This window comes from Sphaeramia orbicularis, chromosome 24 (genome assembly GCF_902148855.1).
Source record: "Sphaeramia orbicularis chromosome 24, fSphaOr1.1, whole genome shotgun sequence".
In the NCBI taxonomy this organism is placed as follows: domain Eukaryota; kingdom Metazoa; phylum Chordata; class Actinopteri; order Kurtiformes; family Apogonidae; genus Sphaeramia; species Sphaeramia orbicularis.
In genome coordinates, this window is record NC_043979.1 from 32,607,210 (window position 1) to 32,624,763 (window position 17,554).

The 17,554-nt window shown below is 37.2% G+C and overlaps 2 protein-coding genes across 2 annotated transcripts; one reads left to right on the top strand and one right to left on the bottom strand.

The window, feature by feature from the left end:
* Nucleotides 1-289: 289 nt before the first annotated feature.
* atp6v1d (ATPase H+ transporting V1 subunit D) lies at nt 290-5,054 on the bottom strand. The gene is made up of 9 exons (XM_030128459.1): nt 4,806-5,054; nt 3,619-3,736; nt 3,277-3,356; nt 3,125-3,192; nt 2,997-3,041; nt 2,806-2,909; nt 2,553-2,619; nt 2,389-2,467; nt 290-1,017 (listed from the first exon to the last, which is right to left on the bottom strand). Exons 1-9 carry the CDS (start codon nt 4,844-4,846, stop codon nt 873-875), a joined length of 747 nt encoding a protein of 248 aa, XP_029984319.1. The 5' UTR covers nt 4,847-5,054; the 3' UTR covers nt 290-872.
* Nucleotides 5,055-5,100: 46 nt separating this feature from the next.
* On the top strand, nt 5,101-16,047 carry eif2s1b (eukaryotic translation initiation factor 2, subunit 1 alpha b). Its single transcript, XM_030128458.1, has 8 exons — nt 5,101-5,267; nt 6,339-6,581; nt 6,708-6,787; nt 8,509-8,660; nt 8,751-8,857; nt 12,039-12,136; nt 12,259-12,402; nt 15,365-16,047. The coding sequence occupies exons 2-8, from the start codon at nt 6,341-6,343 to the stop codon at nt 15,488-15,490; spliced, it is 948 nt and encodes a 315-aa protein (XP_029984318.1). The 5' UTR covers nt 5,101-5,267; nt 6,339-6,340; the 3' UTR covers nt 15,491-16,047.
* The last annotated feature ends 1,507 nt before the right edge of the window (nt 16,048-17,554 follow it).

Here is a 17,554-nt window from a genome sequence, read left to right on the forward strand (position 1 = left end):
GCAGAGTGGACTGAAATGGAAGGCCAAGGACTCAAAAATGACAGGAGTAAAGCAAGTAAGCTGTAACTCATGTAATAATTCAGTCAAAGCAAATGATTTTTAAAGTGATATGATAAATGTAGGACACTGATGCAAAATGTCTGACATTCCTCACCTACCCTACCCTACTTCAGCAGTGTTTCTCTGTTGCAGTCCAAAGACATCTTCATCAACACAGTCACTTTCTTTACCTATTAAACTCCCTATTTTTCACGCAACATGTAAATCTAAACAGGAAATACAGACCACGTTTGGATATGGAGAACATCTTTATTTAGATGGAGCGCGAGGCCTTGTTGACTTTCACACTGAATTTTACACAAGGAAATCAAAATGGGTTCTGGTGCCATGGTAAACAACCTCAAATGAGGTAAGAATAACCCCCCAGTACGAGGTCAGCAGCAGGATGGGGTCTCCACAACACAGACTCACACACTCTGAAATCTACAACCACCTTAAGCTTTACAGCATGCGATATAATAAAGCTGAGATACAGTATCTACAAGTTGATCCAATCACACAGAATGATTCTTATATTTGACCTCCAAGGCATGTGTAAACGTACTTAATAATTTCTCTTAATATTAGTTTTATTATAGTGATTCAACAGTGAACTGAGTCCCTCGTGTGATCAGACTTCGGCTCTTTATAGTGACAAATCTGGAAACACAGTATCCAGCACTGAAACAATGTGACAAATCATCACAGACATAACACGTACACAAAAAAAAACCCCAACTCTCATCACTTGCATGAGTAGACATAGACGTGGCCTGAGAGGCACAGAATAAATATGACGATGGATCGAGTCAGTGAGATCACAGATGAGCATGTCACTCAAACAGCAGGTCTTCGTCCGCCTCCTCCGTCAGCATGTTGGCGGGCTCTGCGATGGGACCGAGCTTGGCCAAACGTTCAGCAATCTCAAGTTCCGTCTTCTCCCTAAGCTGCTTCTTCTTCTCCTGGATCTTCTTCAGCCTAAAGGAGGTAAGATGTTGAGATGATGGAATTAATTTTTTTAACAGAAACAGGATGTGACATGTAAAGTGAGCAAAAATATAAACACACCATGTGACACTTGAACTTTTTAATACCAATAGGTGTTGCACAATATATTAAATCACACACAGTTTATTCTGTTGATCAGTGTGTTACAGATTACTGTTCCATTAGAACATGATAGTGGCGTCTGGCATTCAGGGACATTCATGTGGACATGGCGGGGGCTGGTTGAAAGAAATCACAGCTCCATATCTCATGTATCCACCACTGGCTTCCTGTAAAGCACAGGTGTCAAACATGCAGCCCGGGGGCCAAAACCGGCCAGCCAAAGGTTCCAATCCGGCCCGCGGGATGAATTTGCAAAGTGCAAGTTAGGGCATCAAACTCAAAAATACTATTATAATAACTTCTACATAACGACAACACCAATTTTTACTCTTTGATTTAGTGCAAAAACATTAAATTATGAAAATGTTTACATTAACAAATTATCCTTCAACAATAAATTGTGAATAACCTGAACAAATATGAACAACCTGAAATGTCTAAAGAAAATTAAGTGCAATTTTAACAATATTCTGCCTGTTACGATAAGATTGTATTTATATTTCTTAACAAATTTCACTTTTTTCTGGTTATTCACATCCTTTTTGTCTGGATAGTTTGTAAATATAAATACTGGCATAATTGAATGTCATTTTTTTGTGCTAAAACAATTTGGAGCTGTCATTATTTATTGGCTATCACGCTATTATTTTACTGGTCCGGCCCACTTCAGATTAAATTGGGCTGAATGTGGCCCCCCGGAAGAAAATGAGTTTGACACCCCTGCTGTAAAGCAACACATCGTCTTCTCATCGAGTTGACAATATTGTCAATTGTGGCCCCTGGAATGTTATTCCACTCCTCTTTGAGAGCCACACAGAGTTATGGGATATTATCCAGAACTATTTCCACATGATTTGTGACATCTGTGGTATGGTGACATCTGAGGAAATATGACATTTTGAGGTGTCCTTTTATTGTCCCCAGTATAAGGAGGGTCTGAATACTGTTAATGCTGTCTGAGCAGCGTCTGGACATGCTACACCTGTGTTGTGGGTGGAATCACTACACCACTGAGCAAGTGCTCACTCGCAGAGATGGACACAAAGTTTGTTTATAAGACAAGAGAACCATGTCTAACAATTATAAGACATCATGAGCTCATTTTGAGCCGTGCATCTCGAGTTACACATATACTGTACATGGTGCGTTCATATTTTTGCTGAGTCTACATTTTAGGTGGAAAAGTGTTAAGCTAGACAAGAGATTTAAATTTATTAGATTTATTAGAGATGTTTTAACCTGTAAAACTCCTCTCGTTCTCTCTCATCCAGTTCTGTGATGATGTAGGTGAGGGTGCGATCAATCCGGGGAATAATCACTGCAAATATGGTTTAAAAAAGTTATCTATATTAATAATGTTTTGTCTAAATTCATTGTGGTAAGGAAAGAAAGTGGGAACTAACCATGCTCAATAGCATTTACACGGCGATTGGTTATCTTTATGGCTTCATCCAGAGTAACAAATGATGTCTGCAAAAAAAAAAAAAAAAAAAACACAATTAGGAATTGTTTTTAAAGAGCTGATAAAATCACTGTATTTTTAACAATCAGTTAAAACTTTCTCTCACAGTTAGAAGGTATATAAAAAGGTATAACCATTTAAAGACCAAAATCAAGTTGAATCAACCATGACAAATTTGTAACAGCGCCCCCTACCTGTAAGGAGGCCAATTCCACAAGCAGCTCAACAGCTCTAGCGTAGTTCCTCTTCAACCTGGACAGCTGCTCTCCTCCTCTGGCCAAACCAGTCAGCTCATAACCTGACGACACAGAGAGGGTTAGATTTGACTATAATTCAAAGATCAAGAAAAAATGTTATAGACTATTTATGATCAGACAAAACTCACTGTCTCCTCCTTCTTGGTAGTGCTCAAAAACAGGTAGGGTAACACCTAAATGAAAAAAAAAAACGTGTAAGAATTTGTCTAAACAGTAAATATAAGAAAGGAGCGGGTGTGACTTTTTTAAAGCTAACCTGCCACATTGTCTTTCTTGGCTCGGACTTTGACCTGGGCTTTGTTGACATTCTGGATTACGGTTGTGCTGTAGAAAAAAATGGCAGATTGGTATTGAAAAGGCATCATCTATGTAAACACAACCAAGACGTGATCTTTTAGGAATTCTTACCTAAAGTCACCAGCAGTAAATTTAGCCTCAGCCAAAGAGAAGGCCGCCTCTCTCATCACCTCTCCCATCTTGGTCTTAGTCTAATAAAGAATTAACATCTTATTAATCCATTACTTCAATGTTTAAACCACTTCACAAGCCAAATCTTACATGAAAATATTCTTTAACATTATATTACATTAGTCTATTTAACCTTTAGCTAATTTTGTCATTTTAGGTCAAATTGTTAGTTGTTATCTCTCAAAAACAGCAAATGAAATGTAGTCAGACCATGACTTTTCAAAAGGAACTGTGCATACATGTATCATGGAACAACATCTTTTTAATTCATTTTCAACTGACTTCGATAATTTTACGAAGAATCTGGCGGAAGCGCATGGAGAGGGCATCAGATTTCTTCTTCAGGAGGTTGCGGCCAGTTTGTGCTCCTTTCAGACGAGCCTTCATAATGGTCTGAGCCCTGGAAGCCCAGAAAAAACAGATATTTCTCAATTCCTTCTTTAAATCTTTATGGGACAAGCTTTATAATGCTGTTTTACACAGGCTGTACCAAAGGTGGTAATTTAAGGTAATTTGGACAGAGGTAACTACACAGCAATTAAAGTTATTACAGGATAACACAAGCAAAAGCAAAATCCATGTAAAATCAGCTTGTTATTGGTATAAAATATGGAATTTTTGTACCTTTGTAATAAGTAGTGGTTTCCTAAATCATACGATATTATAGCCAACCCTTTCCAGCTTCTACAACCCCTGGCAAAAATTATTCCATAATTATTCCATAATTTTTTCCATCTAAAAAAAGTAACTCTTACTGCCTATCACATCTTTTTTTCTTGATTTCTTTTAGTGTTTCTTAAAGCCAGAAAATTGCCATTTGAAATGACTTTAGTTTTGTGTCATGTCTGTGATCTGCTTTTTTTTTTCTACAAAATTAAACAACTGAATGAACATCCTCCGAGACTGGTGATTTCATAATTTTTGCCAGGGGGTTGTATAAATCAGATCTTTTCACACAACACCTTAAAAAATATATTACAACTAGTCAGAAAAAAAAAACTAAAGCTATGTGTGCACTCATACAAATCACCATAAACTGAAATAAAAAACCAAATTAGCATATATAAAAAAACTAATAAAAATGTAAAAATATCAGTGCTGGCTGAACTAAACATGATCACACGCTGCCATGATGAATGAATTACAAATATATGTGTATATGAATATACTTTGCACCCTGTTACAGTTAATATATGAAATGTGTTAGGGTCACTGTGCTTCAGACTGACAGCTCACACACAGATCAAACATCACATGATAAAATAAAGACTCTTCCTCTTTTAAACAGCTACCGGATGCTAAAATAAACCAAACTAAGCCTTGATTCACAACCGAACGTGACTGATCGCCATTTATGTGACATTAACCAAGCAAAGAAGTAGATTAAGTAATGTAAATCATCAACCCAAATCAGCAAAAATGTCTCATATCAGTGGGTTTAGCAACAAGCTAGCAAACAAGCTGCTTACATTCTGGAGGGGAATATGTCGATCCTGTCTTTCCCAGACATCTTCGCGTCTTTTGGTCGATGACTACGATCTTCACTTTATCCCAGTTTATGTAAACAAATACTGAAATTCAATATTTCCTGATAATTTATTAAACTACGCATGCAATACAGATATTTGGTATTTTGTCGGTGCAGGATTAGAAGCATAGATGGAGGTGATGGTCGTGATCTTGTCCGACTTTCTATCCGTGATGATCAGCTGGTCTCTGATCATGTGACTGTATGAGCTGCGGTTTGCGCATGCGCGACACGGAAAGTTCTAACGTTCTTTTTCCGGGTCGAAGTAATTAGCACACCCATGAATGTGAGCTAGCGGGCCCGAATTCTTCAATAAAATAACAAAAAAGAAAACAGAATAGGACTTCTAATTAGTTCTGATACAGACCATTCCAGTGTATCGTTCCGTAACCATATGACACAGGTGAGTTTTTTCGGTTTTACGGAGCTGTTTGGTGGTTCTCTGTTAACATACGGGGGTGCTAGCTTTCGGAGCTAGCCGTTAGCCTGAGCGGCAGTGCATGTGCCGCATGTGAGAGTTGGGAGCCGGGTTATTAGCCAACAAGCTAACGGGGTTTAAAGTACCTGGAATTCGTCTTTCATTTTAGGTTCTGCGTTTTGATATATCTGTTAATCCTATCATTGTTTTATAGCTGCTGTTGATGTGGTAAAGCTCTATTTAAAGGGCTGTAACCTCTTTGAGAATGTGCTTTTTACTTTAATTGGAAAAATGCTTCGTTTTTCTCAATTGCATCATCCCATTCATCCACTGTTACCAACAGCATCCACATCGTTAGCTCACTGTATGTCAGTAAATCTTAGGAATATCTGGACATCAGCTTTGAATTCCCCTTTTATTCTATCAATAAGGTGTAGTGTTAAGAGATAACGGTGTACATATAAGGTACAGACTCTAAAATGACCATTGGATCACTTAAAAAAATCATCTGATGAGTATATTAGATCTGTTAGGAGATGTAGATAAAATGGTTACAGGAAGAATTTGTACATTAGGTTTCACAGTTAAATTAACCTGTTTAGGATCAATACACTTCACTAAAATACAAATTTATGAGCTAAACAATGTTCTGTGCATACTGTTATGCAACTGATAAATTATTATGCAGTTCAGGGATTATTCACTGACAGTACTTCATATGATGCATTGCTAAAACAGTGGAATAAATGAAAATATAAACAGTGCAGCACCTCAGGCCCAGAATCCAGTGCTCCCACCCCATCCATTGTGTTCCCAGAGCCAATAAGCTCTGGGAACACAATGGATCTCCCACATCTGTCCAATGAGCAGCAGATAACTGTATTTGTGCATAACAGACCACAGTTTACACTGGGTCATCCTCTCTGTTGCCGTCACCACAGAGTGGGGTCATATCATCAGGGCTGATGAAGTTTTGGTTTAATGTTTTACTTCCAGGCTGGGTAAATCATAGTAAGTGTCAACAGCTGTGAAAACTTTCCCACTGTTTTCACACAGCGATGCCGGGGCTCAGCTGTAGATTTTACCAGCACCGGTTCCCAGAGGTGGAGGATGTCGTGATGGTGAACGTGAGATCCATCGCAGAGATGGGCGCTTACGTCAGCCTTTTGGAGTATAACAACATTGAAGGCATGATTCTCCTTAGCGAGCTGTCACGTCGACGTATCCGCTCCATCAACAAGCTCATCCGTATAGGCCGCAATGAGTGTGTAGTCGTCATCCGAGTAGACAAAGAAAAGGGTAAGAGCAGACAGATCACTGATGATGATAATAAAATGGATTTATGTATATCCTGCTTTGATGTTAATGTGAAAACAGCATTCTGTGTTTAAATGTTACTGCATTTCTTCACTTGTTTCTCTCTAGGATACATTGATTTATCAAAAAGAAGAGTTTCACCAGAGGAGGCCATCAAGTGTGAGGACAAATTCACTAAATCCAAAACTGTAAGTCATATGAAGGCCTGAGGCCATTTATATTTTATGCGTTTCACAGACTTAATATTTGTCCTGGTCAGTACACTGGTACAAAAATTCTCTCTATGATTGAGCTATTGGCTTTCTTATCCACAGCTACAGTACATCCAGAAAGTATTCACAGCGCTACTCTTTTTTTTCTTTATGTTTTCTTGTGTTACCGCCTTAGTCCACAATAGATAATGACAAAGTGAAAACAGCTGGTTTGAAACTTTACTGAAAACAACAAAACAATACAATATAAATCCACTGCAAATCTCAGCCCATTGTTGTCCTTGTCTCTAGTCGAATGTTTGTTTATATTAGGTCTATGTTTAAGTGTGTTTGGGTTCATGTTGAAATATGTACGTTGTGAGCAAAGAAAAACCGAAGCTAAATTCCTTGTATGTGTTCACATACCTGGCCAATAAAATTGATTCTGAAAACAATAAATCAAAAATATAACAGTGTTTTCCATGACACTCCAAGTTGAGCTCAGGTGTATCCTGTCGTCATTAAGCTTCAGATGTTTCCTCAATGTGATTGGAGTCATCTGTGGTCAATTCAGTCAGTTGGACGTGATTTGGAAAAACACACTCCTCTGATAGTTGACAGTGCATCTCAGAGCACAAACCAAGTCATGAAGTCCAAGGAATTGTTTGTAGATCTGAGACAGGATTGTATTGAGAAGATCTGGGGAAGGTACAGAACCAGACCATGAGAAACAAGATTTTCTGGTCTGATGAAACAAAGATTGAATTCTTTGGCCACACATAACCCCTGCCTGAATGACAGGGGTTATGTGTGGAGTAAACCATGCACCACTACAACACCATCCCTACACTGAAACATGGTTGCAGCAGCATCAGGATTTGGGGATGTTTATCGGCAGCAGGAACTGGGAGATTAGTCAAGGTCAAAGGAAAGATGAGCACAGCAACGTACAGAGACATCCTTGATGATAACCTGCTCCAGAGCGCTCTGGACCTCAGACTGGGTCGAAGATTCATCTTTATAACAGGACAACCACCCTAAACACACAGTCAAAGAAACAAAGCGGAGGCTTCGGGAAAACTCTGTGAATGTCCTTGAGTGGTTCAGTCACAGCTCTGACTTGATCCCCACTGAACATCTGTAGAGTCTGAAAATGGCTGAGCACCGACGTTCCCGTCCAAGTTGGTGGAGATAGAGATGTTCTGCAAAGAAGAATAAGAGAAACTGCCCAAAAATAGGTGTGTCGAGCTTGTAGCATCAAACTGTAGTAATCAGAACTGCTGCTATAGGTGCAACAACAAAGCATAAATAATAATAATAATAATACATCACACTTGTATAGCGTTTTTTTGGACACTCAAAGACGCTTGAGTAAACACTGTGAATACATGTGTGTATGTTATATTTATATTTTTATAATCTTGCAGAAGTTTCACACAAACCTTTTCAATTTCTCATTATGAGTACAAAGTGTTGAATTTTTGAAGTAATAAATGAATTTGATCTATTTTGGAATAAGGCTGTAACACAAGAAAATGTAAAAGAGCTGTGAATACTTTCCAGATGCACTGTGTTGCATCTCTTTCTGGTTTTCCTTTGTAGTGCCACAGCCAGCACATATGTTTAATATTAAACCTTTTTCATTTATGGATTCCCCACAGTTACTATAAAAGTGAGCCTGGCATTTATATAGAGTTAATGCAGGCTTTTTGTTGCAGGTCTACAGTATCTTGCGACACGTTGCAGAGGTCCTGGAATACAGCAAGGACGAGCAGCTGGAGAGCTTGTACCAACGCACCGCCTGGGTGTTCGATGAGAAATACAAGCGGCCAGGATACGGAGCCTATGATGTCTTCAAACAGGCCGTATCGTAAGTGTTTGGTTCAAGCTCTGTCAATAATATGCAACGTGTAACTGTATATGATAAAGTGGAATCTAATCACGTTCTTTCTTCTATCAGAGACCCATCAATCCTGGACGGTCTGGACTTAACAGAGGAGGAGAGGAGTGTGCTGATTGATAACATCAACAGGCGACTCACTCCACAAGCCGTCAAAATCAGAGCAGGTAAGAACATAACAAACTGGAAAGGAAGTGGAAGATACTGATCAGTTTGTCTATATTCACTCACCAACGACGTTCCTGTTTTCATGAAAAATCTACAGTTAAGTTCATGGGACTATGCAGTATCGTCACACTCAAAATAAGGTTTCAGGGAAATTATGATAATTACAACATTGGTTTTTAACATTTAAACTGTATTTAACAAGATGCGTGGCTCAGTTGTTTGCAGGACCCAATAACTTCTACATATCATAGAACAAATTTAAGACGATACAGAATTAAAAAGTGAAAACTTGTGCAATATGGTTTAATAGTAATTTTTAATCTAATGATTCTTCTCATATGTAGCACAGTATTTATATTTAGCAGTTTGATATCAGCATCTATTTGCATGAACACATGACCCAAATTATTCTCAGGGTGTCTTGGTCGTTCAGTACAAGAATCCACAATAAAGCAAAGGCTATAAAAGAGCAACTATAAGTGTTGAGGACTGAATAAAAAACCTGAACCTGGGATTTGTCCACTTAATTAAGCTATGGTGATATTTCCTGTTTCCAGGTTCACTTCTGTTCATTCCTCTGTGTCCAGTACTCTGAGTCCATAAAACACATTCAGTTGTCATTCGAACACTTCATATGTCATGACAAGAAGTAGATGAAGCTTAGCAAAAAAAAAAATCAATCACTCATAAATGGCTTCAAGTTGATCCACCAGTGCTGGAGGACTGGTTGAAAATTGTTGATGAAATTCGCAAAACAGAGAGATTAACATTTATGCTGAGGCTGCAAGATGAACTTCACATAAGGTGGGGCAAATGGATTAGTTTCTTTAAAAACAATATGTGGTTTGTCTCATAGTGCTGTGAAATGTTATATAAACTGCTGCACTAAAAATTAAATTGTGTAACTTGATTGCTGTTTCATAACTGTAACCTAAATTATCTTTACTATTAGATTGTGACTATTATCTATTGCTGATTTATGTTTGTTGTTTATGTTCTGTATAACAAAATGATAAATAACTAATAAAAACTAAGTGTAAAAAAAAAAAAAAAAGAGAGAGATGAAGTGTATAAGTGAAGTTACAATTCTTACACAAATGAGAAAAAATGTTATTTTCCACTTTATTAGCCAAACTGGATTTTAATGGATTCCCCTAATGTAGAATGAGGCTTTTTGGGGGTATTTCACATCTTCACACTTGTATTGTTCTCTCTTCTATGTTATAGAGTTCAGGCAAAATTAATGTAACACACACACAGAGCTGAATATTATTAAGTAGTGTGATGCATTGTTGTAACAGACCAGAGAATTAAACCATGTTTTACACACTTAAAATCACAATCTACTGCATGGAGAACACTGATTATGGATAATTGCACTAATAATTGCATTTTGAGTTACATAAATGAAATTAGCCCCCTGTGAACCCTAACTGTTCCTTACTAAAGACAGATGTTGTAGTAAACAAGTATGTGAGTGTTTGCACCAGGAAATAACATTTACAGCACCATGACGTCAGACTAAACAAGTGAATACTACTGTACAGATTTTTCTTCTATGCAAGTACAACATTTAACTCAGTCCAGCAAAAAATAAGCAACTTTTGAGGCTTAGAATACTCATGCTAATAAGGTTTAGCTCAGAAGGTTCAAACTTCAGAAACCAGGGATCGTATGGGTGCTTGAAATCCTTGAAAATGCTTGAATTTCAATTATGTGTTTTCAAGGTGTGAAAAGTGCTTGAATTTGATTTTAGGTGCTTGCAATTCTAACTCTGTGATGTGATTTATTTATTTATTTTTAATATTAACTCTGCCAGGTTAGATGGCAAGTCAAAGCTACTTACAGAGAGGTAATACAGTGATCCCTTATTTTTCACGGTTAATGGGGACTGGCGCCCCCCGCGAAAATCCGCGAACTGGAGCCGGAGCCCCCGAGCCTATCCTAGACCTTGGTACATGTATGTATGTATCTATAAATAGTATATAAGTACTGCAAATGTAATAATTATGAAATAAATGAGATATATATATATATATATATTAAAGAAAACAATGATTAGTACATGTATACATGCATATATATATAGATCAGATACATGTACATGTACGTACTGTAAAACATCTGAAAGAAAAGAATGTAGAAAGTAAACAAAACACACACACGTGCATACGTACTAACAGCTGATACGTACTCTCTCCTCTCTTCATTCGTGACGCTTATCCATCGTATACGTACACACGAACACACGCACATCTACTCCCAGCTCTCTTTTCCTCTCATACTCTCTCTCTCTCTCTCTCTCTCTCTCTCTCTCTCTCTCTCTCTCTCTCTCTCTCTCTCTCTCTCTCTCTCTCTCTCTGGTCTCGCGCATCAACACACACACGTACATGCATGAACTGACATTTCTACATTCTCTCTCTCTCTCTCTCTCTCTCTCTCTCTCTCTCTCTCTCTCTCTCTCTCTCTCTCTCTCTCTCTCTCTCTCTCTCTCTCTCTCTCTCTCTCTCTCTCTCTCTCTCTCTCTCTCTCTCTCTCTCTCTGGCAGCTGCGGCCTCTCGTCTGCTGTGGGGTGGATTTTCGCGGAATTTCCGCGATTTTTTCTTGATTTTTTATTTTTTGATGAATATTTCTGAAAAATCTGCAAATAACTAAAACCGCAGAACTTAAAGCGCGAATTGGCAAGGGATCACTGTACTGTACATTTTGGAAAATAAAACTTTGTCAAAAAAGTAAATTACCAGGTGTTCTTTTTATCTTAACCTTTGTCTCAGTGCAAGTGTGACTGAAGAGTGCCAAGTGGCTTTCCTTTTTTTTTTTTTGTGGAATAAAACTTTATGTTCTCCTTTAATTTCTAAACTTTTTGCTGTTATGAAACATTTTTTTGTGTTTATAACATAATACAGTGTACATCGTTGTGGTTAAAAGTGGAAAAAAAATAATCCTGAGTATATGTATTTTTGTAGATATGTATTTTACCTCAGCGATAAGGTGCTGTGCTGGAAAAATTAGGAAATGACCCTTAGAAATGCTTGATAAATGTGTACAAACCCTGAAAAACTGACAACCTCAGAGTTTTAAGGTTGTAGTGCAATGTTCCATGAAGTAGCAAAACATGTGAATTCTGACTAAGTGAGCATTAAAGGATCCTTATTCCATTCTGGTCTCTCTCACCCGCAGACATTGAAGTGGCATGTTACGGATATGAGGGCATTGACGCAGTGAAGGAGGCTTTGAGGGCCGGGCTAGGCTGCTCCACAGAAGTCATGCCCATCAAGGTGACCACATCTGTCCAACCTCCCACCACTCCCAAACCGCCACACCGACATTTAAGACTGAATCAGTCCTGTTCTTTAATCACCACTTTTGTAAATAACTATCGCGGTCTCATGCTTTGCAGATCAACCTGATCGCTCCCCCGCGTTACGTGATGACAACGACCACTCTGGAGCGCACAGAAGGTCTGTCTGTCCTCAACCAGGCCATGGCTGCAATCAAGGAGAAGATCGAAGAGAAAAGAGGCGTCTTTAACATCCAGATGGAGGTCAGTGACTGAAAGGATCCCCCATTTTTGTTCACATTTATTTACTTTGTATATTTAGTTACTATTATACATGCACAGAGCAGACAACAATGTTTGTGAAACTGAAAAGCTGTTGAAGTATTTAGATCTGTGATGATTATTCAGTTAATGATTGATTCAGGGTTCCACGGGGTCTTACAAAGTCTTAAAAGTCTTGAATTTACAAATCTGCATTTAATACCTTAAAAAGTCTTTAAAAGGTATTAAATTTGATACGGTAGGTCTTAAGTTATGTTGCCATAAACTTCTCGGCTGTATTGTGTTTAAATGTGTCCAAGCTGTAAAGAAAGTAACGTTAGTCGACTCAGTTCCACCCGTTCCAACCCGAATATTTATATTGAAATTGGGAACCAGTTATCTCTAACTTTGCAGCCCCCGGTGAGAAAGTGAGAAATATCTGATTTTCACACCAAAAAAACCCAAAATACAGAGAATAATATTATGATAAATGGTTATAAATCCCTTAAGAAAGGTTAAATATAGAGAAAAAAATCATTTGAGAGTTTTCAAAATAAATTCCACGTCTCTAAAAATGAGTTCAGTCTTTTTCATCTCATCAGCTTCATAAAATCCTCAAGACAGTTGGTAATCAAATATAACCAGCCACATAATAATTAAGTAAACTATATAAAAATAGCCAAGTTTCGCTGAAAAATGCTAAATACAGAGGCTAATATTGCAATAAATCGTGAAAAATTCTTTGATAAGTTTAAATATAGAGAAAAAAATCATTTGGAAGATGTCACCGATGACAATGGATGAAGACACTTGGTTTACATTCAGTTAATGATATATTTTGTTGGAAAGGTCACTTTTAATTCAGTGGTCTCTATTTGTGATAATGTAACAATCAACTCTGAATGGTGGGAACCAAGGTCTTGGAGTAAATCAATACATTTTCCTCAATTCTAGTAATCACAAATTTTTGCCTGTATGGCTGTGAAATGGGCATTCAATTCTGTGCTGTGTAGTCATAAAAAGGTCTTAAAAAGTCTTAAATTTAACTTGTAGAAACCTGTAGGAACCCTGTTGATTAGACTGTGGACATTTCAGAAAATTATATTTCTTGAAATTCTATTGACAAATTGAATATTTGTGAAAGTAATCAGTAGATAAATAAGTTAAAAAAGTGATCCTTAGTTGCATCTCTAGTATAATTTACATTTAACTGTTACAGGTGTGTCAAACATGGGGCCCATGGGCCAAAACCAGCCCCTTAAAGGATGTAAAAATTACAGTCAAAGGGATCATTTTAGTTCAGGGACCACATACAGCCCCATATGATGTCAAGTGGGTCAGACCAGTTAAACGCTATGATAATAACAATGAAATTTCTCTTCGTTTTAGTGAAAAAAGTAAAATTACATAAAATTGTTCCTTTCACAAAAATGTGACTAACCTCAACATGCATGAACAACCTGTAGTGTCTTAAGAAAAACAAGTGGAATTTTAACAATATTCTGCCTGTTACTAAATGTTTTGTGCCTTTGTGGATCCTCTGTGATCTGTAAGTTGTAATCCACATGTGTAAACGATAAACTGAGGCATAATATTGTTAAAATTGCACTTATTTTTCTCAAGAAATTTCAGGTTCATGTTCACCTTTTTTAAAGGATAGTTTATAGATGTAAACATTTTCATAATGTAATTTTTCTTTTTCTACTAAAACAAAGAGAAAAAATTGGAGTTATTTATGAAAGTATGTTACTGGTCAGGTCCACTTGAGATGATATTGGGCTGTATTTGGCCCCTGAACTTTAACTTTACATATCCTCTTGAGATTCAGCAATGTATTTTTGTTGTCTGTTGAGGACAAGAGTTTCACAGCTTTACTAACAAAAAAAACATTCAATTAAAAAAATATACGTTATGCGGTTTCCAATCGAGACATAAATTAATGTTGAAAACCCAAAACTTTTACTGTCATTTTAAGATAATATTTTTAAGATTTTAAGAAGATTTAATGAAAGTAAATCTAAAATTTGCATTATTTTTAAGTTACTAAATGTTAAGTTACTATACACTATATTTATAATGCATTCATCATTATTTAAAACGGGTTAACCCTTAGGGATCTGAGTCTATTTTGGCTGTTTTTGAGTACTTTTGATTTTGCCTTTATATACTATATATACAAATGTTTATTATACCCATGTTTGGTTTCTTTTTTTTTTTTTTCAGCACAACTTCATCTGTCTCATATGTCCATTATTTTTTGACTTTAACCTACTATATCAACACAAAAGGCCAAAAAACACGCAAAAAAGATAACATCTGATTTGAATTATTTATATAATTTATTGCATAACTAACACATAGATGCTGAACGAACCTTTTCAAAGACTTTAAAAGTAAATATTGGTTCCAAATATTAGTTATATAAAATTAAAATTGTAATAAATTAAAACTATACTCAAATATTTGACATAAAAGCAGATCTTTGCATAGGTGTTTTCTCCTCAACCTGACCTGTAATGCTAATGCAGTCTGTGGATTCGAATCCGCAGATTCGGCCAGTTGTTTCCGTTTTGAAAAAGGACAAAAAATGACGAAGATATGGTCAGAAATATAACGACCCCCCCCCCCACCACCACCACCACCTCATTTTCATACTTTTATTCAGGTTTGTTTGCGTTAGTTTCAAACCGTCATATCTCCAGCTGTATTTGCTCTATCAACACCAAATAAAAAGTGGGAGAGTATTTCAAGTCCACACTTTCGAATGCATTTGTCCCCAGTGGTGTACGTGACCGACTTCCAATGCTACAAAGTGTTGAAAATGTCATGTGATTGAGTCACAGGGCCGTGACCGTGGACCCCTAAGGGTTAAATTCTGATTTTCCTCTCACTTTTAGATAGATGTTAATAACCTTAATACTGTTTTATTTGCATATTGACTTCTAACTGTAACTGTGTCCTGCAGCCGAAGGTGGTGACGGACACGGATGAGACAGAGCTCGCCCGGCAGCTGGAGAGGTTAGAGCGGGAGAACGCCGAGGTGGACGGAGACGATGACGCCGAGGAGATGGAGGCCAAAGCGGAGGACTAGAGAGCGTCCTCAGACAAAAGGCTGGTGGGGAAAAAAACCCAACACATCCAAGGCAAAGTGTGGACAGAAAATGGCCATGGTCACTCAGTCCAAAACAGAAGTTAACTTTCACATTGCAAACATTAACTGGTGTTGATACTTCATTGGCAGACGTTCCGGTTTGTTCATTAGCGAGGTTTGTTTCAGAAGACGGCAACACAAAAAGCAGTCTTCTCATCCAAACCCGGACACGAAGGAAAGTAAAATTACACAACATACGTCAATATAGTCTCTATTTTTAAGTACCTAATTTGAATATACAACTCTAAAATGACAAAAGCTGTTTACAAAGCAGTGGCCTTTGACTTTCCTCTCGCTTTAAGAGCCCAGTGTCTTCAGTTTTCGTAGCGCTTCATCTCTGACTGGTCACTGGATGGGGTCGAAAAAAGGCTCGTGTGTCTGAACACCGGTCAGTGCTGACTTTATGTGCTGTCCCTCTTCCGGATAAAGAGTTTTTACTGGCAAGATTTTCATCTTGTTTAGCTCACATGGCATCAATAAAGTTCTGGAAGTTTCGATCTCAGTGTGTCTTTGTCAGCTGCTATGACGACGTAAAGAAATGTCGGTAAACGTACATTTAGATTCGGCTCAGACAAAAATCGGCGTTGGTCGGATTTTAGTGTTTTTGGACCTTGTTAACATTATTAACATAAGCAAGTTTTGGTGTAAAGTAGTCAAATATTTTACTTTAGACACAAAGTTTATCTTGAAATATTTGCACAAGAGGTTTTTTAAGCTTTAGCCACAAATGTTGGAAATTTTAGTAGAGATTGAAGCACAAATTTATATAATTTAGGATTATTTTGTCCTTTTATGTAAGAGTGATATCAGTTACAGTCTGTGTCAATGCCCATCCCCCTTCTCAGAAAAATGACAAAAAGTCACTGAAACACATGAGAAAACCCCGAATTATCTCATTGCGCTGTATAGATTTAAAGGTCCATTAATCCAGGTGTCAATTCCACCCAGTTAAAAAATAAATCACTTAAGGTTTACAGTAATCTTCCTAGAAAATGATCATAGTGGACGGATTATTATTATTATTAATGATGATAGTAATAATAGCGATTGTTTCTAAGTGGTTTTCCGTGGATTTCCAATGATAGAATAATACCATGTTCTCACTTTAGTCATGTTTTACAAATCTTAAAGTATTTCGGATACTTGTTCCGTCTGAGGTGTGTCAGGTTGTTTCTAAAGCCACTTAAGGTCACCACTGACCCCCTACATCCACTGGACCAGGTTGGGTATATTTTTCTGAACTCTATTAGATAACTGCTGCTGTATTAGCAGGTTTTCACAGATGTGTTTCAGATGTTTTCTTAGCCTTTCAGGTGACTGTAAGCAGCCTCCAATGGGTTCAATATCCTCCTGAGACCCAGCAATGCAAAAATGTAGGGGACAAGAGTTTCACAGCTTTATTGACCCATAAAAACCTAAGCATCTACCGTCAAAGAAAATCGCCTACTATAGTAAAATGTTTAGTACCTGTTGATCCACTAATTCTATCAATATGTGTAAATAATTGGTGTAAAATGCAGTTTTTCATCTTTTCATGGTCGTCAGATATGACCCATTTGGACGTTCAGATTCTCCGTAGTGAACACAGAAACACCGTCATCTTCTACAACATTGATTCACCAGTAAAACCCATGGAGACACTTGTTGAATAGTTAATGATATATTTTGTTGAAAAAGACACTTTTTCAGTTTTCTCTGTTTTTGATATAACCCTCAATTTTACTCTAAGCTTTAACCCTTTCATGCATGAATTATGAGAAACTTAATTGTGATCTTTTTTTCCTGAGTGTTTTTATTCCTCTTTAGGCATGAAAAAAAAAAAAAAAATGCGATTGAAATTGTTTTTTATGAACCTATTTTTCATGGAGTTGCAAAACTGTCCACTCAGCTGGATACCATGTTTAATTTTTGAAGGAAAGAAACATCTATTTATCGATACACTGTGTGAAAACTATGAAATCTGTTTTAAAATATTGTTAATCTGATGTTTTGTCCCATTTTAAC

What these genes read in the sequence shown, in the direction of transcription:
- eif2s1b (XM_030128458.1), top strand. Translation starts at nt 6,341, where the DNA reads ATGCCGGGGCTCAGCTGTAGATTTTACCAGCACCGGTTCCCAGAGGTG. An exon ending in AATTCACTAAATCCAAAACT is followed by an intron (nt 6,788 to 8,508) that starts GTAAGTCATATG and finishes TTTTTGTTGCAG; the next exon opens with GTCTACAGTATCTTGCGACA. An exon ending in AGCCGTCAAAATCAGAGCAG is followed by an intron (nt 8,858 to 12,038) that starts GTAAGAACATAA and finishes TCTCACCCGCAG; the next exon opens with ACATTGAAGTGGCATGTTAC.
- atp6v1d (XM_030128459.1), bottom strand. Translation starts at nt 4,846, where the DNA reads ATGTCTGGGAAAGACAGGATCGACATATTCCCCTCCAGAAT. An exon ending in TTTACTGCTGGTGACTTTAG is followed by an intron (nt 3,193 to 3,276) that starts GTAAGAATTCCT and finishes TTTTTTCTACAG; the next exon opens with CACAACCGTAATCCAGAATG. An exon ending in TGTAAATGCTATTGAGCATG is followed by an intron (nt 2,468 to 2,552) that starts GTTAGTTCCCAC and finishes CCATATTTGCAG; the next exon opens with TGATTATTCCCCGGATTGAT.